This window comes from Macaca fascicularis, chromosome 13 (genome assembly GCF_037993035.2).
Source record: "Macaca fascicularis isolate 582-1 chromosome 13, T2T-MFA8v1.1".
NCBI classification, from domain to species: Eukaryota; Metazoa; Chordata; class Mammalia; order Primates; family Cercopithecidae; genus Macaca; species Macaca fascicularis.
The window spans coordinates 56,910,833-56,927,347 of NC_088387.1; the positions used below are offsets into that span (position 1 = coordinate 56,910,833).

The window sequence follows — 16,515 nt, forward strand, 5'->3', positions numbered from 1 at the left end:
AAAGTTGGTTTTAATATCACATGTTCTCATATGTGGGAGCTAAAAATGTGGATCTCATGAAGACAAAGAGTAGATTGGTGGTTACTAGAGGCCAGGAAGGGTAGGGGGGAAAGGGGACAAAGAGTAGTTGATTAATGGATACAAATGTACAGGTCGATAGAAGAAATAGACCTAGTGTTTGATAGTTCAGTAGGGTGACTATATTTTACAATAATTTACTGTATATTTCAAAATAGCTAGAATAATTATAATATTTCTATCACAAAGAAAGGACAAATGTTTAAGGTGATGGACATCACAAGTATGCTGATTTGACCTTTACAAATTATATGAATGTATTACATTATCACATGTACCCCCAAACTATGCACATTTATTATGTAACTTATTACATCAGTAAGAAAATTGTTTTAACAATTAAAAAAGAGAGCTGGTTTTAGCAGGTCTGCAATTCTAAGTTGTGGCATTTGAGGTCAGGCAGTTCCAGATTTCGAACCAACTCTCAGATTTGAGGACAATTACAATAATTTTTCCAATGAAATGACTCCCTTTCTGTAGAGGAGGGTTTGGAGCAAGGTATGCTGGCTGTAACACACCTGGGCAAACTTAGCATTGGGTGGGGCGAGGGGACTACAAACAACCAGAGTTGCATCCCGGGCAGTCTCGCTGGTGCACCTTTGCAGATTCTGTTCCTGCTGCCTACATCACTCTTCCCCCACATCTACCCCATAGCTCCTCCCTCACCCGATCAGAAGACCTCCCTGACCACTCTGCTAAAATAGTACCCATCACCACACACACACACACACACACACACACACACACACACTTCCTGTCTATTTGCCCTGCTTTAATGTTCTTCTTGGTGCCTATCACTGGCTGACATATACTTATTTATTACATGATTCCCTCCACTAGAACATGAGCTTTGTAAGAGCAGGGTTTTGATTGTATTGAGCACTACCGGAGTCCAGCACCTGGGAAGGGCACCTGGCTGTTGCCAGTAAATCACTGTTTAATGAATTAATGATTCAACTAAAGCCTAAGAGGAGTGTGTCTGTGGCAAGTTATTACATGGGATCAAAGTGGGCAGGGAAGATAGAGCCACGGGTCAGAGGCACCCTTCCAAGTGTCCTTGAGCCTCTGGGTCCTTGATTGATTTAGTTCTTTTTAGAGACAAAGTCTCCCTCTGTTGCTGTCTAGAGTACAGTAATCTTAAACTCCTTGGCTCAAGGGATCCTCCTACTTCAGCCTCCCAAGTAGCTGGTACTACAGGCACACACCACCATACCTGGCTAGTATAGAAAATATATTTTTTTAGATACGGGGTCCCACTATGTTGCCCAAGCTGGTCTCAAATTTCTGGCTTCATGCAATCCTCCCATCTCAGCCTTCTGAGTCATTGACATTACAAGCGTGAGTCACCATGCCTGGCTAGGTCCTTGACTTTTCATTCTGTCACCAACATCCCATCCTTGGGGACAAGGCCCACACCTGCTATGCCTTTATACAGTGTTCTTGCCACAGGGTTTAGGAAAGGCTGGAACCAGCGAGGACACACTGCTCCGCCTTCTTTCGTTCTTTTTTTCTTTTATTTATTTTTTTGAGACGGAGTCTTGCTCTGTCGCCCAGGCTGGAGTGCAGTGGCACGATCTCAGCTCACTGCAAACTCTGCCTCCTGGGTTCAAATGATTCTCCTGTCTCAGCCTCCCAAGTAGCTGAGATTACAGGTGCCCACCACCATGCCTGGCTAATTTTTATATTCTTAGTAGAGATGGGGTTTCACCATGTTGGCCAGGCTGGTCTGGAACTCCTGACTTCAGGTGATCTGCCTGCCTTGGCCTCCCAAAGTGCACCCAGCCTCTTTCTTAAAGCCTGACTCCTTAAATGCCTGGGTGAAATTTACAGTGGAGGCAAGTGTATGTCAGCTGAGGTGGATGCTCACAGGTAACCAGCATTTCCACTGGAGAAGTCACAGCAGCCATATTTGCCAGAACTTAAAGTTATTGCAGAGACAATTAGTGTTCTAGCATTTACTCATCACTCTTGGTTTCTTTCTATTTATTTATTTAGACATAGTTTTGCTCTGTTGCCCAGGCTGGAGTGCAGTGGCACAATCGTGACTGACTGCAGCATCGACCTCCCAGGGTCAAGTGATCCTCCTACCTTGGCCTCCCAAGTAGCTGAGACTATGGACATGTGCCAACCATGCCTGGCTAATTTTTATTTATTTTTTAGTTTTTGTAGAGATGGGGTCTCACTATGTTGCCCAGACTGGTCATGAACTCCTGGGCTCAAGCAGTCCTCCTTTCTTGGCCTCCCAAAGTGCTGGGATTATAGGCATAAGCCACTGCACCCGGCCAATAATTAGTTTTTTTTTTTTTTTTAAAAACTGGCCAAAATGGCCTTGATCAACCTTGGAAGACCATAATTTCAAGTAATTTGTAGTGGGGATATGAAATCCTACCCGATCAGGTCGTCCTAAGGCTCAAATGAAATAACGTTGGAAAGTGTCTGTGCCAAGAAGGTGGCATGCAGAAGTGAGCCACTTATCTGGAAAGCAGGCCTAGCTGATACCCACATCCCAATGAGCCCAGCTGTGGAATCCAGGGCCTGTCAGAACGGGCCCAGCTGGACTTCCAGCCACGTCCTCTGGCCAGACAGAGGGAAGTGACCTCCATTTTTTAAAATCAAGAACCACTGATTGGATTCACATTTATGAACGGGGGGATATCATTCACTAGGGGACTTTTGGAATGTGTGTGGGCACTTTGGTTGTCATAATGATTGTGGTGTCTTAGTGGGAAATAGTAGGCAGGGTACTAAGAATGCCAACTGTTCTGAAATGTTCAGGCAACAAAATGCAGACTTTCCTACATCCCCCAGGCCTCAGAGCATCCTATCAGACAGTCATATAGGGAGAAAAAGCTGTTTAAAATGCACTGAGCCACTTTGGGAGGCTGATCACGAGGTCAGGAGATCGAGACCATCCTGGCTAACACGGTGAAACCCCGTCTCTACTAAAAAATACAAAAAACTAGCCGGGCTAGGTGGCAGGCGCCTGTAGTCCCAGCTACTCGGGAGGCTGAGGCAGGAGAATGGCGTAAACCCGGGAGGCGGAGCCTGCAGTGAGCTGAGATCGCGCCACTGCACTCCAGCCAACAGAGTGAGACTCCGTCTCAAAAAAAAAAAAAAAAAAAAAAAAAAAATACACTGAGCTAGAATTAACTCCATTTTACCCATAAATATTTTTTCTGCATAGTTTTAGTATTCACTGGATTTTCCAAGAATATCAAGTGGATGTAAACTGAAGGAAGACTTTATTTTGTTCTGAACTTCAACAAGTGTTATTTGCCATTTTAGAATAATATCCAAGTCACTAGTGTGAGACATAATGTTGGTCTGCACTTGTAGCTGTTGCTTTTGGGGTAATTCTGTATACATATACAAAAATATTTATTTAGCATGTATTTCAAAATATGTGGAAAAATAGCAAAAAATGTGCCAACAATATTGAGTTGACTTCTATCTCACTGCTTTTAAATCTCAATTTATTTATTCTAAGTAATGCAAGCATCTGAAAACTTCATTATGTCTTCTAGTATAGTTGTATATTTACATGGTAAAATATGGATCATTTTATTAGAAATTATTTTTATTTCTCCCTTATATTATGTTGATTTTTAAAAAATGTAATAGGTGTAGGGGTAGTTTAAATCACTCATTAATTACATTTCCAGATGGTAGAAAAGGTTTTATAAAATGTTTTCTGGGGCCAGGCACAGGCTCACACTTACAATCCCAGCACTTCGGGAGGCAAAGGTGGGAGGATTATGTGAAGCCAGGAGAGTTCAAGGCCAGACTTGACAACATGGTGAAACTCCATCTCTACAAAACATTAAAAAAAAAAAAAAGGCCGGGCGCGGTGGCTCAAGCCTGTAATCCCAGCACTTTGGGAGGCCGAGACGGGCGGATCACGAGGTCAGGAGATCGAGACCATCCTGGCTAACACGGTGAAACCCCGTCTCTACTAAAAAATACAAAAAACTAGCCGGCCGAGGTGGCGGGCGCCTGTAGTCCCAACTACTCGGGAGGCTGAGGCAGGAGAATGGTGTGAACCCGGGAGGCGGAGCTTGCAGTGAGCTGAGATCCGGCCACTGCACTCCAGCCTGGGTGGCAGAGCGAGACTCCATCTAAAAAAAAAAAAAAAATTAGCTGAGCATGGTGGCACACGCCTGTAGTCCCAGCTACTCGGGAGGCTGAGGCAGAAGAATGAGTTGAGGCCAGGAGTTCAGTGCAGTGAGCCATGATCACACCACTGCACTCTAGCCTGGGCAACAGAGCGAGACCCTGTTTCAAACAAACAAACAATGAATAAATCAACAAACAAAATGTTTTACGGATCCTCTGAGGATTGCAGTGCTTTGAGAGCAACACGGTGTTTGGCCGTGTTGGTAAACAACCAAAGGAGCAAACCTAACCTGTTCGCTCCAAATAGCCCATTCAAACCCCAAAGTTTTCGGCCCAGCTGGGAAAAAGACACATCCTGTATGCTCCTTCAATTAAGAAATAAGATTTGCTTTAGACATATTTTTACAAGTGACTTTATAAAAAGCTTTACCTTTTCATGGGTTACATTTCCAGAGCTGCTGTTGTGGGTCACGACTTTATAATCGGTTGCATACTGTGATCAAGAGGAAAAAAAAAATCCACTGTTAGTGCACAGGTGAAGACTGACCTAGAGGAACCAAGGGCACTGCTGTGCTCTCGCTACTTCTGTCACTAATCACACTGAGTGTCCTGGGCATTCCTCACTTGGCTGGCCTGACAAGAGCCTCTGAGAACTGTACAAAAGCTACATTAGGACCAAGCCAGCAGATACTTCAAGACATCTCTGGGTTGCTTAGTGTCCCACGGAAACAGGGAGAATTTGCTTATGTTCTTTGGGCAATGGTTTGGAGAAGAAAGGCTGCACAATTTTATGCTGATAGTTTGATATTTCCTTAGCCTTATATGTCATATTATTTGAATAACCTTGGCATTAACTCCATAATGTCAAAGTTCATTTTTCATTGTATCATTTTATTTTCATTCATTTATTTACGCCCCACTTTGTTCTAGAATGTATTTGAGCATGACTGCTTCTACTGTCTGTTTCTAATCTGGTTTGAGCCTCCACTCTTGAAAGTCAGGGACGTGAGGCAAGATGGCATCGTTTAGCTGAGTCTTCAGGGGGACTCAGTTAACAGAAGTGAGGTGTCTCTCTAGCTTTGGTCCCCTGGTTGATTTCACATGCTTCTGCATGGTGCACATAGGTGTCTCCCTGTGGCAGTATGTACTAACAAGTGGAATCTGTTAGGACAGTCCTTCCCGGCCCCTTTGAAGGGCACCTGGTCCCTGAACTGTCAGGAGGAGGCAATTAGGAAGTATAGACTCAAAGGCCTGCTTTCTGCCTGCTTTTGCTGGGCTCTGGTTTCTCTCAGCTTTATCAGTGTTACAGAAAGGCAGAGGTGTTCAAACAAACCCACCCACCTCCTCTGTGACAGGTACTAAAAAAAAGTCCCATACACCTATATTTTTTTCCTACCTCACATTATATATACAAGTCACTCCTGTGCTTATATGCAGATCAAAAAACAAAACAAAACAAAAATGAGAGGTTTAAGTCGAAACAGAAAAGTGTTTGCTTGTAAGATTAGACCACATAATCTAGGCCTTTATATTCCTTCTCTGTATAAAGAATTGTCACAGGGATGTTACTTGCAGCATTGCCAAAAAATAGGGGAAAACCGGAAACAACCTGAACATCCATCAGCGGGGGACTAGTAGAGGAGAATTATGTTATGCTCTTATAGCGGAATACTCTACAGCCATGGCGTCATGCAGAAGGGTAGCTACCGACATGAGAAAATATTCACAATATACTGCCTTAAAAAAACAGCAGGCTATGAAGCGACACGTGTAGTGTGTGTATATACTATGTATGCTTTTAATTAATTAATTAGTTAATTAATTTAGAGATAGAGTCTCACTCTGTTTCTAATCTGGTTTGAGCCTCCACTCTTGAAAGCCAGGGACGTGAGGCAAGATGGCATCGTTTAGCTGTTGCCCAGGCTGGAGTACAGTGGTGTGATCTCAGCTCACTGCAACCTCCACCTCCCAGGTTCAAGCAATTCTCCTGTCTCAGCTTCCTGGGTGGCTGAGATTACAGGCGCATGCCACCATACCTGGCTGATTTTTGTGTCTTTCATGGAGATGGTGTTTCACCATGTTGGCCAGGCTGGTCTCGAACTGCTGACCTCAAGTGATCTGCCCGCCTTGGCCTCCCAAAGTGCTGGGATTACAGGCATGAGCCACCGCACCCAGACGGTATGCTTATTTTTAAAATGTATGTGTATACAGTCATAGAAAATACACATCTGAAAGAGGTATACCAAAAGAATGGGTAGCTCTAGACAGTGTCTGTGGATAATTTTTGTTTTGTTTTGTTTTCTTTTTTTTTTGAGACTGAGTCTCGCTCTGTAGCCCAGGCTGGAGTGCAGTGGCCAGATCTCAGCTCACTGCAAGCTCCGCCTCCCGGGTTCACGCCATTCTCCGGCCTCAGCCTCCCGAGTAGCTGGGACTACAGGCGCCCGCCACCTCGCCCGGCTAGTTTTTTTTGTATTTCTTAGTAGAGACGGGGTTTCACCATGTTAGCCAGGATGGTCTCGATCTCCTGACCTCGTGATCCACCCGTCTCGGCCTCCCAAAGTGCTGGGATTACAGGCTTGAGCCACCGCACCCGGCCAATTTTTGTTTTCTTACACTTCTTTGTATTTTAATTTTTTTTTGCAATGAGCACATATTATCTTTATAATCAGAAAAAAAGATAAAAGTGTATTTTTTTAAGTCTATAATATTTAAGACATCCCCAAAATGTGATTTGAGGGTATTTCTTAGGTGATGTAAAAAAATTTTGGAACCAGTGGGACATTTTGGAAAGTTTTATTTGTTCAGTCTTTATTTATTTTGTTGTTGTTTTTTAACTCTAGGTACCCATTTATTAAAGTTTAGGCCAATCTTACCAAGTTTTGTTAACACCACCGTCTCTCCCTGTTCTACCTGACCTAACTCCATAGCAGTAATTTAAATATTTCTTCCAACAAGGTTTCATATTTTTAGCAAAGTATCAAGCCTTACCGTATGGAAAGCTGCAACCACAAGATTTGAGGGAAACAGGTTTCTGTTGGAAAAGAAAGCATTCTGTCAGTATTCTTTTAAAACAACTTTTTAGAGATGAGGTCCCTGTTGCCCAGGCTGGAGTGCAGTGGTGTGATTGCAGCTCACTGCAGACTTGAACTTTTGGGCTCAAGTGATCCTCCCCAAAGTGTTGGGACTACAGGCATGAGCCATGGTACCTGGCTTCATCAGTATTCTTAAAATTCAGTGTACAAAGTATCTGCTTTGAGATGTCCACTTCTAAAACCCTAACACGGTATTCTCTCTCCACCCTCAGCTGACACTGCATCTTTTGCTTGATTTAAGCACCCTAACTGTGCCTGCGGTGCTGGGCCACAGTAGATACTTTGAAGCCACTGATTTTCGTTTTTGTCTTTCTCATGGTATTCCTTGATATCTGAGCTTAACTGTGTCCAACCAAGTCTATAACTGCATTGCTTTCCTCTCACCTAGAGGTTAGGTACCATTGCAGTGGTGTGCAGTGTCGAGTGGTGCTGCCCACTAGTGAAATCCAAGGGCATTTTTGTTGTTACAAAATTGAGGCATTCCTGAATTGGGGGGAGTGTGTGGGGACAAATGCCAGGTCCCACACATTTGTCCTGTTCAGTGCAGTAGAGTCCTGTATAATGAATTGTCTCAAGGCCTTCCCATGTCCTTCATGACATACCTGTAGATAAGAACCTTATCTATAATTACTGAAGACTAAACTAATTCCAAAACAAGGTTCCTTTTTTCACAATTTGAACATACACTGAATTTTCCAGAAATGTAATGACTTGCAAATTATGGGATGATTTTTGTTTTGTTTTGTTCAGAATGTTTCCAAATGTTATTCGTCTTCCTGGAAAATCACACCACCAGGGCAAATTGTAGAATCTTAGTCCTTAATTTCACACCCAGTGTCAAGTAACAGTCTGCATTTAGAATTATCTCATTAGCAATGATTCTGCGTTCAGGAGCAAGCATTCAACCACTTTATCTTAGAGCATGCATATATTGAAACACATTGTTTTATTATAATTATTTTCCTTTTTTTTGTATATTACAGTTACATCATATTGATATTTTGAAATTATGTGGGCAGGGACATTTTATTTATGGATTTCATCTTAGAATTAAGGATATTATAAACATTTGTTGTGAAAGGAGGGCAATCGACCTGATGGAGCCCAAAATCTGTTCATGCAAATAGTTTTACTGAGGGCTCTGTGTAGGATGCTGGTCTTGATATACAAGAAATTCTATTCCAGCTGACAGTCCATTTGTTCTCACTTCCTGCAAGAAGAGTAAGTCTAGAAGAGCAAAAGACTCTGAATCATTCTTAACAATTTGTGTCAAACTTATCCACTAATTCTTACTTCTATAAGAAGCTGGGTTGCTCACCCGGATCTCCAGGTAACCATTTGCAGTGCATTGGGTTTCAGAGGTAGGCAGGTCTGGCTGCAACCCAGCTGTGGCAGGCAGAGTCTAAGATGGCCTCCTGGTATTCACACCTTTGGGTAATCCCTTTAGTGTGGGTGGACCTATGACTTGCTTCTAATGAACAAATGCAGCAAAGGTGATGGGATGTCCCATCCATGATTTGGTTACATAAGGTTGTAGCTTCCATTGTGCTAGCTGACTCTTCTTATTGTCTTCTGCTTGCATGCTTTGATGAAGCAAGCTGCTATGTTGGAAAGGCCCATGAGACTAGAAACTGCAGGTGGTCTGCAGCCAAGAGCCAACTGAGGCTCAGTCCAAACTTCAAGGAACTGAATTCTGCCAACAACAACATGACCACAGAGGTGAATCTCTCCCCAGGTGGACCTGTGGATAAGAACCTAGCCCTGACCAACACCTTAATTGCAGCCTTGTAAGAGACTCTGAAGCAGAGGACCCAACTAAACTGTGCCAAGATTCCTGACCCCAGAGAGACTGTAGGATAGTAAATATGTGAGATTTTAAGCTGTTTAAGCTGCTAAATGTGTAGTAGTTTGTTATGCAGCAATAAAGCAGCCAATAAAGTTAATAAGATGCAAAAATCACTGCATTAGAACACTTAGGGTGCTCTCGCAGGACGGCCAGCATATATAGCCTGCAACACAGCATTTCCCAAACTTGTCCACAGAACCTGAATTGCTTTTAGTATATTTAGAGAATACCAGAGTACATGCTTGCATTTAAGAAGAAAAAATTAATCTTTAGCTGAATTAAGTTGTTGCAAAACTGTGACCAGAAGTTTGATTCTTATCACAGCTAGATTTACTTTTTAAAAAGTAGAAACAGACTGGCAACTTATATTGGCTAGTTTTCAGAGCATAGATGAATAACAACTTACATTTGTTATTATTTCCATTACAAAGCAACTTTCTTACATATTTCAGTCTTGGGGGCTACGTTTGGCATCTCATTTCCATTTTCTGCCCTAGTCAGAAGCAGCAAGGGGCCCTGTGCCAACGTCTCTCTGTCCACCACACAACAATCCTCAGTTGTTGACAGACTGAGCTGCTCTAAGGTTCTCTCTCCATGAGGACCAGGAAGTTCAGAAAAGAGTTGGGTTAGAAGCCCTCCACTCTCCTCATGGGAAACAATTTCCCCGGCAAATACCTCACATCATTCAGGGATTAGCTGTTTCCTCAATTGGTGCAAGCACAGCCTTTCCCACAGCCTTGAAATGCATTCTCTTCTAAAGAGCACAACACTGTTTGTTTAATTCCGTCTATCTGTCCTGCCCAATCTCTTCTTACAAGCAATAACCCAGTACCATCTTACCCAGAACGGGCCCTGTCCTTAACCCAGAACATCTACACTTAACAGCCACTAGCACACCCACCTGTTTTCAGACTGTCTACAGTATCTAGTCTACAAAATCCAATGGGAACAGAGGGGTCCAGAAGCAAAAGAGCAACTTCTATCCCCCAAAAATCAAGTTCCTCAGAAGAATGTGATGTGTTTTGACAGTTTCTGATAAAGTTAAACAGACACTTATCATAGGACTCACCAATTCCATTCCTAGTTTTTTTTTTTTTTGCTTTTTTTTTTTGGAAACAGAGTCTCACTCTGTTGCCCAGGCTGGAGTGCAGTGGCAGATCTCAGCTCACTGCAGCCTCTCCCTCCCGGGTTCAAATGATTCTCTTGCCTCAGCCTCCCGAGTAGTTGGGACTACAGGTGTGCACCACCACGCCTGGCTAATCTTTTTTTTTTTTTTTTTTCTGAGATGGAGTCTCGCTCTGTTTCCCAGGCTGGAGTGCAGTGGCGTGATCTTGGCTCACTGCAAGCTCTGCCTCCCGGGTTCACACCATTCTCGTGCCTCAGCCTCCCGAGTAGCTGGGACTAAAGGCGCCCGCCACCATGCCTGGCTAATTTTGTTTTTGTATTTTTAGTAGAGATGGGGTTTCACTGTGTTAGCCAGGATGGTCTCGATCTCCTAATCTCGTGATCTGCCCTCCTCGGCCTCCCAAAGTGCTGGGATTACAGGCATGAGCCACTGCGCCCAGTCAATTTTTGTATTTTTAATGCAGACAGGGTTTCACCATGTTGACCAGGCTGGTCTCAAACTCCTGACCTGAAGTGATCTGCCCGCCTTGGCCTCCCAAAGTGCTAGGATTACAGGCGCGAGCCACCATGCCTGGCCCACTGCTAGATATTTAGCCAAGAAATATAAAAACATATGCCTGCAAAAAGGACCTGTATGCATAACAGCATTATTCATAATAGTCAAAAACCCAAATGTCCATCAACAGATGAAGGGATACACAGATTATAAAATATCCATACAACGAAATACCACTTGGCAATAAAAGGAATCCAAGTGGCCGGGCGCGGTGGCTCAAGCCTGTAATCCCAGCACTTTGGGAGGCCGAGACGGGTGGATCACGAGGTCAGGAGATCGAGACTATCCTGGCTAACACGGTGAAACCCCGTCTCTACTAAAAAATACAAAAAACTAGCCGGGCGAGGTGGCGGGCGCCTGTAGTCCCAGCTACTCGGGAGGCTGAGGCAGGAGAATGGCGTGAACCCGGGAGGCGGAGCTTGCAGTGAGCTGAGATCTGGCCACTGCACTCCAGCCTGGGCGGCAGAGCGAGACTCCGTCTCAAAAAAAAAAAAAAAAAAAAAGGAATCCAAGTGATATACGCAACAACATGGATAATCTCAGCAACTCTGTGCTGAGCAAAACAAGACTGATAAAGAAGAGTACATACTGAATAATTCTGTTGATATAAAACTCTAGAAAAAGCCAAACTAATTTATAGTGATAAAAAGCAGGTCAGTTGCCCGAGGCCAGGGGTGGAGAATGGGGATTGCTGAGAAGAGTTATAGGTGATGGAAAAGTTCAGTATCTTGATAGTGGTGGTGGTCACATGAGTTATCCATTTGTTAAAACTCATGGAACTGTACATTTAAAGTGAGTGCATTTATTGTATATAAATCATACCTTGAAATTGTTTAAAAACTTAACATAAAAATATGGTAATAACTGATAGAGATTTTCCAACTAAAAAATACGTACATTCAATGGGTGGGCTGAACTTTTTTTTAGATTATACAGCTCATTTCTCAGATAACAGTCTCTGGGAAGGACTCTCCTGGTGGCAGTGAGCTGAAGCACGATAGAAAGCATCTTCCTTCACTTTCATCATCTGCTTGCCACAGACCAGGAGCAGGAGCAGTGCCCTCCTGCTGTCACCAAGGGCAAGGAGACGAGGCTGCCAGAGTAAAGCAACATGTTTCTCTGTCCTCTGCTTTCCCTCTCTCCTTTGGCTTTCAGACACGGATGCTGCAGTAAACTCTGGTTCTTACTCTTGAGCTCTCTTCTAATCCAGGATCAGTTGCCTCTCCCGCAAACAATTTTTCTTCCCAGAGCTCTGTCTTCAGGCACTTTCCCAACTCCTCACATTCACACAGTAGCTTCCTGGGCTTTTGAAATCAGAGACATGGAGCTGGAAGGGATTTTAGAGGTGATCCAGTTCTATCCCCTCATTTAGCACATAGAGACACCAATGCCCAGTCACTGAGCATCTCCCATTTCTGCTCCATCTAGGCCAGCACCATCCAACTGAAATGTCTGCATTTGTGCAGTCCAATATGGCAGCCTTGCAGCTATAGAGCACTTGAAATGTGGCCAGTGCTACCAAGGCACTGATTTTTAAGTTTTATTTACACTTGACGTAATTTTAAGTAGCCACATGTGGCTAGTGTCTATTGTATTAGATAGCCCAGATGTACAGTACTGAAATCCAGAGTCCAGAAGTCAGGAGGACCAAATGGTCATCCTGTGTTCACCTCCGCACATCACCCACTTTCACTGGGTTTAGGATGCTTCTAAGCACTGAGCTCCTCATCTTATTCAAGTTTGCAAATATTTCCTTTTTCCATTGTTTGATCCTGAGAGATCTACTTGAATTACATATGTGTTAGGCCAAAGTTTCTCAAATATCAGTAGACCATTAAATCAATGTATTGGCTTTAACCAGTATTTTATAAAAGATGAAATACATTAGACAAAAATATCAGCATGTATCACACTTAAAATATTGTTTAGTGGAGCCTGTGTTTTGGTTTGAGTATGTGAGAGTTGGGGGGAGGGTATAGTGTGGATGCCATAATGTAAAATGTATTTCTTATGGTAGGTCAAAATTAAAAACATGTGTGAAACCTCTAAGATACACTACTTAAATCTAAAATCTAGAGGCCCAAGTCAGTCCAAACTATGAGATAATGAATGAACAAGCTTTTCCAGTGCTATCTTTGAATACATTACTTAAAACAAACAGAAAAACTAGTATGAAATGAGGTTGAACTGGCCAGTGTAGAACCACGGTGGGAGGTGCTATGCAGACCCATGCAATTCACACAGTGAAAAACTTCAAAGACATTCTTTCTGTAACATCTGATACTGTTCGTTCTTCTGATCCTATTGTCAAGGGTGGTATACATTTCTCTGTTCTATATGAAAAGAATGCAAAACAATTTACTTTTGCTTGGGTATATTTTGTTCCAGAATTATTTCCTTTTATTTAAGTTCAAAAATTCTTTACCAAATCTATTAAAATTTCAAAGACTCTTCAGAACAGGATATGGCACAGTATGTACACCTGATGAATATTTATTATCCCTAGTATTTATTGTTACAGAGCCAGTTAACAGGGATGTGCCCCTTCAGATCTTGGTACCCCCTACAAGGCTGAGCTGAGGAAGGGCTGGGACTGGTGGACTTGCACTCTGATGATGGGGGTGTGAATCTATCCTCTCTTTAAGGCCTCCATCCAGTTTTAGATTCCAGCTGGAAAGGGTAGGGCTGAACCCCTGGAGTGGGGAACTTTTGGGGGAAATTAGATTAAGAGCAGCACTCATGCTCAGTATCAAATAGCCCTCAGCTGTCCCTGAGAAGCTGGGACACACTAGAATATTAGCAAAGCACTCATATATTAACTCATTTAATCCTCACAACCATTCTAGATAGTAGATCTCATTAGCCTCATTTTACAGATAAGGACACTCAGGCACAGAGAGGACAAACAACTCTTCATGTACAGCAAGTACGTCATAGAGCTGGGCTTCAAATCCAGGTGGTTGGCTTTAGTGTCTGCTCTTCAGCACTACCCACCTCCCTAGACTGATGCTTTTTTCTGTCTCTAAACTATTCAGGTGTCCTCCTGGGTGGTAAAAGAAATGGTCAAGCGTTAAAATCTTTCTTTTTAAAAAAATTACAAGCTGCTATTATTTTCCTTTCGTCACTAGATAGCGCTGGAAAAGCTTGTTCATTCATTATCTCCTAGTTTGGACTGACTTGGGCCTCTAGATTTAAGTAGTGTATCTTAGAGGTTTCACACATGTTTTTAATTTTGACCTACCATAAGAAATACATTTTACATTATGGCATCCACACTATACCCGCCCCCCGACTCTCACATACTCAATTAATTTGGATCCTTGTTAGATGTGCTAAGTCTTCATCTTGCCTATAGAAGAGAGAGACACGGGCATAGTTACAACAACCCGCCACAGTCAATAATGAAAAGAAATTGTTCACAACTCACTCCTCAACTTTGCTGGCTAATATTACCATTTTTTTAATTAAAAAAATATGGAATGCTTCACGTTGGAATATCTCGTTGTGTGTCATCCTTGCACAGAGGCCATGCTTGTCTTCTCTGTATTGTTCCAGTTTTAGTATATGTGCTGCCAAGGCAAGCACAGGGGGCTAATATTAAATCTCAGTCTCTGATAGTTTTTTTTTTTTTTTTGCACCTATTCAAGAAATGTGTTCTTTGCAGCTTGAGAAGCACCATACCTATTCACACCCATCCTTGAGAAGGATGTAAGTCCAGCACACCTCCCTCTGTGAAGGGAAAGGCTCAGAGCATGGTTTGCTATTAAGAAAATTAGCACGAGCGGAGAAAAAAAACCCTAGAAAACTGGGCAACAGATAAAATCCTAATTGTATTTACTATATACACGGCCACAGCCTACTATGCTACTGCAAGATGGTGGCCCTCGGCCATTCTTCTGGCTGCCTAGGCCCTGGGCCTAGGCTCTGTCCCTACCTGCCTCCTTGGCAGTTACGCCCTGGTTCTCCATTCGAAAACTACAAACTTTAGAGCCCAAACGAATGTTAGAAACCAGTTGCCTCAATCCCTTCAATTTACAGCAGAGGTGAACTGGAGATCATAAGCATGTAAGGCAGGGGAAAAAGAAACCGGAATGTCAGTGAGGATCTGTGGGGACTTCTGTCCCATTTCAGAACGGAAGGCTCTTCCATGTTTAGTTTTGACTTTTCTCCACTTTCCAAATTTTCCATAGTGTGAATCTATTAATTAGTAGTCTAAAACATAGTCAGTTACTATTCACTTCTCCTCCAGATGCCATGTGGTTCCCAATATACCTAAAGACTACATTAGCGGCCGGGCGTGGTGGCTCAAGCCTGTAATCCCAGCTCTTTGGGAGGCCGAGACAGGAGGATCACGAGGTCAGGAGATCGAAACCATCCTGGCTAACACGGTGAAACCCCGTCTCTACTAAAAAATTAAAAAAAACTAGCCGGGCGAGGTGGCGGGCGCCTGTATTCCCAGCTACTCGGGAGGCTGAGGCAGGAGAATGGCATGAACCTGGGAGGTGGAGCTTGCAGTGAGCTGAGATCCGGCCACTGCACTCCAACCTGGGCGACAGAGCGAGACTCCACCTCAAATAAAAAAAAAAAAAGAAAAAAAAAAAAAAAAAAAAAGAAAAAAGACTACATTAGCTTCAAGTCATCTTGAGTTCCCCTAAACATTCCTTTTCTTCCCATCTAGCCTCCTTTATTTCAGGTTATGGAAAGAGGGCCATCCCCATTAGCTCAGGTGAACTGGAAACCCCAATCACTCTAGTTATAACAAGAGCACAGGTGTATTGGGCCAGCACTATTCTAACAGCTTCAGAACCCAGAGGAGCTTTAGAGCTCTTAGACACAACCCAGCTAACCCTCAGAACAATCCTGCGAGGTAGGTACCATCATGATTCCCATGATAAAGATGAGGAAACCAAGGAATGGAAAAGTTATGGACATATCCCACAACCAGTAAGCATTGTTAGGGATCAAGAAGTTCCACAATGGCTAGTTTCCTGTTTCTGTCTCTTTGGTGCCCAACTATTTCATTTTGGATGAAAAGCCACAAGTCAACCACTTAGGTCACACATGATTCTGAAAGTCCTATACTGTTCTGGATTCCCAGGCACAGAACTCCGGGCTGCTCAGGAAGAGACTATGATTCTTCCACCTGCCAGCTACTGTTGGCCATCCCTTCTCAGTGCTTCTAGCACCAGCCTTCTCATCCCAATTCTCTATTCTACATTGTTATTTATAATCCATTGTGTGCTGGGAGATCAAACCACTCAGCAATGACATTCTGAATTAAAAAATATGTATACACATGTAATGAACACCTACTAGCTTCATCTCTTTCTGACTTGTAGTTCCAGCTTTAAAAACCAAATTAGAAATCATGACAGAGAGACCCTGGGGAATTTTGGGGCACTTTACCATCAGGAAAGGGTATGGACTTTAGCACAAAGCCTTGGCAGCAGCTATGCTGACTCATCAGAGGCCTTTCCCACTCTTCCAGGTGTTTAAGTTCTGAGCAGCTACCTGGAGAGGGCCTGCTGGATAACTGAGGTGTTTACTGGCAGAGTCTCATTTCATTCATGTGCCCCTAGGAATAAAGGAATGGGCACTGCATTTCCAAAGAAGATGCCCAGAGTCACATGAAATCCACATCCATGAGGTTTCCTTGAAGGAAGCAATTTTTAAAATTTGACATCAGAGACTCTCCAAACTCAGGA

The 16,515-nt window shown here is 43.1% G+C and overlaps 1 protein-coding gene and 1 pseudogene across 1 annotated transcript in view; both read right to left on the minus strand.

Moving 5' to 3' along the window:
* The window catches only part of SLC1A4 (solute carrier family 1 member 4), a 35,625-nt gene that overhangs the window by 15,476 nt on the left and 3,634 nt on the right, over positions 1-16,515 (minus strand). The window contains exons 2-3 of the mRNA XM_015433432.3: positions 7,180-7,222; positions 4,622-4,684 (exon numbers count right to left, since the gene is read on the minus strand). Coding sequence (XP_015288918.1) covers positions 4,622-4,684; positions 7,180-7,222 — 106 coding nt within the window. The remainder of the gene's footprint in view (positions 1-4,621; positions 4,685-7,179; positions 7,223-16,515) is intronic.
* On the minus strand, positions 14,279-14,395 carry LOC123568457 (U6 spliceosomal RNA; annotated as a pseudogene).